This window comes from Triticum urartu, chromosome 1A, assembly GCF_056163025.1.
Source record: "Triticum urartu cultivar PI428250 chromosome 1A, HENAU_Tu73, whole genome shotgun sequence".
Lineage (NCBI taxonomy): Eukaryota > Viridiplantae > Streptophyta > Magnoliopsida > Poales > Poaceae > Triticum > Triticum urartu.
In genome coordinates this window covers 508318505-508324178 of record NC_141873.1, presented here as the reverse complement: position 1 = coordinate 508324178, position 5674 = coordinate 508318505, and the positions used below count along the sequence as shown (strand labels likewise).

Sequence of the window (5674 nt, the reverse complement as noted above, 5' to 3'; positions counted from 1 at the left end):
AGCGGGTCACCTCAGGATTGCAACCGTCTTACAATGGAGTGTTCGAGTCTACCACCAGTTGCTCCAGCTTAGCCTCCTCTCTAGAAGCAGCTCTCTCAGTACTCGTCTCCTTGCGAAGCAATGCTTGAACATGAGGGTCCCGCATGATTGAACTTAGTACCGACGAACTCTCCTGCGTGGAGTCCATGTCGTTCTCTCCGCCGCCATGTCCGGACCCTTCTCCGCCGCCATGTCCGGCCTCTTCCCCGCCGCCATTATCATTCATCTCTTCGTCTTGCCTCGTGTCATCATTGCCTGCCCCGTCGGCATCCTCAACATCGTCATCCTCATCTTCAGTTATCCACCGAGTATAGCCATCCATGAAACCAGTCATGAGCAGGTGCGCTTCGACACGACCATCGACATGGGGGTCAAGCCAAACTATTCCTTTGCATTTTCGACACGGACATAAAACCTCTGTCAGGTTATTTTCCTTCATGTCCTGCACCGCCGACCGCAACCACCTGTCCACCATCGTTCCACTGACCATCGTGAACTCTGCACGGTAATAATAAACAAATTGATTATAAAAATGCGTGCATTCATCAAAGTCATACAAAAATTCGGCATGACCTTCCTTAAAAGTAGGACATATATAGATCTAGAGTTTGCCCAGAATTCGCCCAAATGGAAATAAATTGACATTTCGGCAAAACATAGGCAACTCAAATGCACAATTTGGCGTCAACTCATGCCACACACACAATTTCCATAAAAATATCACACACACATGCATAAACATATTTCCATTTTGCAAAAGCATGAAATATTAATCACACCTCTATCTCGAGATCGAGCACATGGTGGAGATGATGATGTAGGGAGGTCAAAAGTGCACAAAGCTCTTCTTGACAAAGAAAGATCTAGTTAGGGGGCAAATAGGTCACTTAACTAAATGCTACATCTACCTAGCTAGCTAATTTGGGAGGAGACAACTTCAACTAGTGGAGGCGGGAGGAAAAAGAGAAAGGAGATGAATTAATGGAGGTGGTGTAGTTATAGCTAGGAGTAATGAAGAGAGAGAAAGGTAGGTAGAAGAGGGAGAGTAATGGGGGGAGAAGTATTGAGGAAGAAGAAGAGTGAGAGAGGGAGGATGTGGGAGGTAGGGGAAAGGGAGGAGAGGAGATGGGGAGGGGGAGGTGGAAAAGGTGGTGGGTGCTGCGTCTTAGCAGTAGCGCGGGAGAGAAAGCGCGCTGCTGCTAAGAGCGTAGCAACAACGCGCTTTCCTGTCACGCGCTACTGCTAAACGGGCCAACCCTGTGCACAATTTCAAAATTAGCAGCAGCGAGGTGACAAAAAAACGCGCTGCTACTATGGCATTAGCAGCAGCGCGCTCCCTGGCGCCGTGCTACTGGTAAACTCATGTCGTTGTGTACTGTCGGTGGATTTTTGTAGCAGCGCGGTTTAAGCGTCACACGCTACTGCTAAGCTTGCACCAGTAGCGAGCTTTCCGTAGTCGCGCTGCTACTACTTAGCAGCAGCGCCTGTTTTTATGCCGCGCTGCTGCTAAGATTCTGTATATAAGGTTTTCCCTAGTAGTGATGGAGCAACGGTCTGACGATTGGAAGAGATCTGATGTCTGAATATAAGTGTTTCCCTTACTTATATGGGTAAACCAGAGATAATTAATTTATGTGCGGTAAATTGAGGACCATAATGGTTGATGTTGTAATGAACTTTGCAAAATTATAGATATTTCAAGAAATTGGCTTGGAATCATTAGTGTGGATCTGAAATTGCGAAGTATGACACCTTGAAGATAATTTTCAAAATGGAGTAGATCTCAGAGCACTAGGGAGTATAATCTGATGAAATCAGTAGCTACTCACTGCTCATGTCTTATGTCATGACTTAGTAAAATGTGTGGGAGAGCACTTTGTAAAGCAATCATAATGTTGACAAAATGTAGACTTTAACAGTAGTCATTGATAATCTGGGTAGGTAGTAGATCTACATAACTACATTGTGATCCCAAGCATCAATTTGAAGAAAATCGCTTTGAATTTTGTATTCATATTTGCAAGAAATCAAAAATATCAATTACAAATAGACGTAATTAATCTCAACATGTGCCAAACAAGGGAATATATTACATCATTCATAGATTCTGGAATACATGGTACTCAACAGAAAAACAGTAGTGAAATTTAACAGAGTCTAAAACAGGAATAAAATCACTGATAGAAGTGTTGTTAGAACACTAATCTGCTAAAATGCTGAAATTTTCTAGCAAGTAAGCAAGGGCTGCTAGTGGTTTGGTACGTAAATGGGCCAGAGCGACCAGGGAATAGGAAATACCCATTAGCACATGACCCACACAAGCGGGCGGATACCACCATGGTGTCGCTGCTTCACAATGGGCGTGTTTGGTTGCCCGCATCGAGCCCAACCAGGCCCGTACGGGAAGGGAGAGGCCTGTTTGGTTGCCTAGTTTTCCTGTTGGGCCTGCATCGCACGCTTATCAAAGCAGCCCAGAGTTTGGCTCGCTGGAAACGCTTGGATCGACAGTTTCTCGCGAGCCAGGCTGAGAGTGGCGCGAGGTCGCACGGGCGGGAACGAGGCGAGGGCGAGGGGGGATGGCGGGAGATGGAAATCTGGCGCGCCGTCCCGACGCCAAATTAGCCTCACCCCCCTTTCACTCGCTCACCCATAGACAGTGCCCCCCTTTCTTCCCTACTGCTTCACCACCGGCGGCGGCTACGATTTTAGATCTGCGCTATAGGTGGCGGCGGCGTTTGCGGCAGATCTGGTGCTCCCATTGTTGTTGGCCACCGTCTGGTCGACCTAGTTTGTGTCATGCCCCCCCTATGTCGTCCTCATCTCCGATGCCGATAAGCAGCACCCCCTCCCCTTTGTTAGCTCAGTGGTTAGGCTGTTAAGCTAGGTGTAGGATCGATTTCCCACAGAACGAACCATCGATGTCGACTAGGTTATGGCCGCATGGATGAGGCTGATAATCCAGGCAGCAGCACTGATTAGTGTGATTCATGCATGGGTCATGTTCATGCACTAGAGAGCTGTTCGTCATGCTGGAAGACCTTTTGATCCACTATGGTCCATTGTTTCCCCGGGAACAGGAGAGGATCCAAAATCTGAACTATATCTACAACTGCAATGACGTCGAGGCTCTATGGATGCTTAGAATGAAAAGAGCACCATTTTCCAGGCTTGTCGAGACCTTCAGGAGTAGGGGGCTACTACAAGATAGCATCAACACAAATGTCGAAGAGCAAGTGGCCATGTTCCTCCATGTTGTTGGCCATAAACAGAGGTTCAGGGTCATTCACAACACGTTTAGGAGATCAATGGAGACCATCTCTAGGTACTTCAAGCAAGTGATTTATGCTATTGGGGAGCTTAGAGGAGAGATGATCAGGAGACCATCTGATCAGACTCCACCCAAGATTCACGGAAGCCCAAGATGGTATCCATACTTCAAGGTGAGCATTGACAATATACACTTTTCATGGCTTGATATGCTTGTATTGTTCAAGTTGAGCACTAACACAGGCTTGTGATGCCATTTTCAAGATTGCATTGGGGCAATAGATGGTACTCATGTCACTGCCAGAGTTCCTAGGTCACAGCCTGCAGCATACAGGGGGAAGCACTACACAAGCCAGAATGTGCTTGCTACTGTTGACTTTGATCTGAAGTTCAGATATGTGTTGGCTGGCTGGGAGGGGTCGGCGCATAATGCTAACATTCTTGCTGACAGCATGAGTCGACCTGATGGGATCAACATCCCCGACGGCAAGTTCTACATTCGAGATGCTGGCTATGCATGTCGGTCGGGTATTCTTCCACCCTTCAGGAAAACAAGGTACCATCTCAACGAGTTCTCTGGTAGGAACTATCCTAGGACTGCACAAGATCTGTTTAATATCAGACACTCCAGCCTTAGAGTAACTGTTGAGAGGGCATTTAGAGCTCTGAAGAATAGGTTTAAAATCCTGGATCAGAAGCCATTCCACCCATTCTCCACACAAGTTAAGCTAGTTCTTGCTTTTTGCATTCTGCATAACTGGATCCTCTAGTGGGGCTTTGATGAACATGTGCCTGAGGAGGAAGATGTTGAGCCTGACGATGTTGTTAGCTCTGGCCATGGTGTGGAGGCATTTGACAATGACGCTTGGAAGACCAAAAGGTTGGAGTGGGCAGAGGCAATGTGGCTTAACAGAGGTCAGTGCAGGATTTGAAGAAGATGGAAGAAGAACAAGAAGCAGCAGCAGTAGTAGCAGAAGAAGAGGAGAGGAAGAGGAAGATCTAGTAGTAGCAACACCGATGTACTATCCCCTATTTAGCCAATGGCTCTTAATAATTTGAACTGTCATTTGATAGTAGTTAGGATGAACTGTCATTTGTTTAAGTAGATGGCGCTACATGTTCAGATTCTGTGTAGTAAGCTCACCACTAGTTAGAAGTGGTGACAACGTCTTATGCAGGTTGCGACCAAACACCATGTCATATGTGAGTCTAATGCATTGCAGGCAACCAAACGTCGGATTGAAAACGGTTGTCTCATGCAACTAGGGGCATGCAGGCAATCAAACTATGTGCATCTGGGTTTTTTTTTGACCTGCATCTCCTCAAACCGGCTCAATAGAACCAAGCTCGCCGGGCCAGGCTGAATCGGCAATGTAACCAAACACGCCCAATAAGAACGGTTTTTTTGCCATCTATAGGCAGGCAGGCACGACGCGGTCGAAACGAGATTTATTTATTTCACCATTTGCAGAAAAAGCTGCTCCTGCATGGCTGCAGAGCATCGACACAGTTCTTCTTGCAGCAGCAGGTGTTCGGGAAGGGGAAGGCGGCGCAGAAGCCCGAGTCATACCCTTCCGCCCGGCACGGCTTGTTACAGGTGCCGTGCTTGGCGCACAACCCCCCACGCCACGTCTCGCTGATGTCGCGGCATGTGTATACGGCTGCACCCCATGACCGGTTGCCATGGTTAGCCAAGAATTACGGTCGACCGAGAGAAAGAATGAAAAAAGAAAGAAATTATCACGTACGAGTGTTCTTGGCAACGGAGTCAGGGATATCCCGAGCACAGTTAGCCATGGCGATGATCAGCAGATACACACTCAGCTTCACCAATAATCTCTTCTTCATCGCCCACCATGCTCCCATGGCCATGCCTATGCTTTGTTTGGTTGCTTCTTCCCCCTTCCAATATCCGCATATATATAGCCAAGATGTGATTCATGTATTTTCTAGGGGTTCATAGGTGCAATAATGTGTTGGATTTATGCCACCATGGCTCTCCTCGATTATATCTAATAATTTCCTTATGGCTACAACATTAGCTTTCTCAAATCACACCTAGTCATAGCCAAATTTATTTCATAAGATACCTATGGCTTACGTACATCATTTCTTTAGGATATACTAGCTATTCCCGCGCAGTGCCACGCCGCGCCTTGTAGATACGTCATGTTTATGTATACTCTCTTTGTTTTATTTTCAACTTTAAATTAGGAGTATTTGACAAAAAAACTACCACATTAGGGGTTGCCGTCCCACAGAACTACCACATTTAAAAAAGTGGCTGATAAGTACCAAAAATTTCTAATTTCGTGACTAAAAACTACCACTTTTGATAAATGATCGGTTTAGACGATTTAAACACGTT

The 5674-nt window shown here is 46.5% G+C and overlaps 1 protein-coding gene across 1 annotated transcript; it reads right to left on the bottom strand.

Annotated features, from left to right (window-relative positions):
* Positions 1-4601: 4601 nt before the first annotated feature.
* On the bottom strand, positions 4602-5201 carry LOC147992029 (uncharacterized). Its single transcript, XM_087539495.1, has 2 exons — positions 5055-5201; positions 4602-4967 (listed from the first exon to the last, which is right to left on the bottom strand). Exons 1-2 carry the CDS (start codon positions 5176-5178, stop codon positions 4765-4767), a joined length of 327 nt encoding a protein of 108 aa, XP_087395621.1. The 5' UTR covers positions 5179-5201; the 3' UTR covers positions 4602-4764.
* Between the last annotated feature and the right edge of the window lie 473 nt (positions 5202-5674).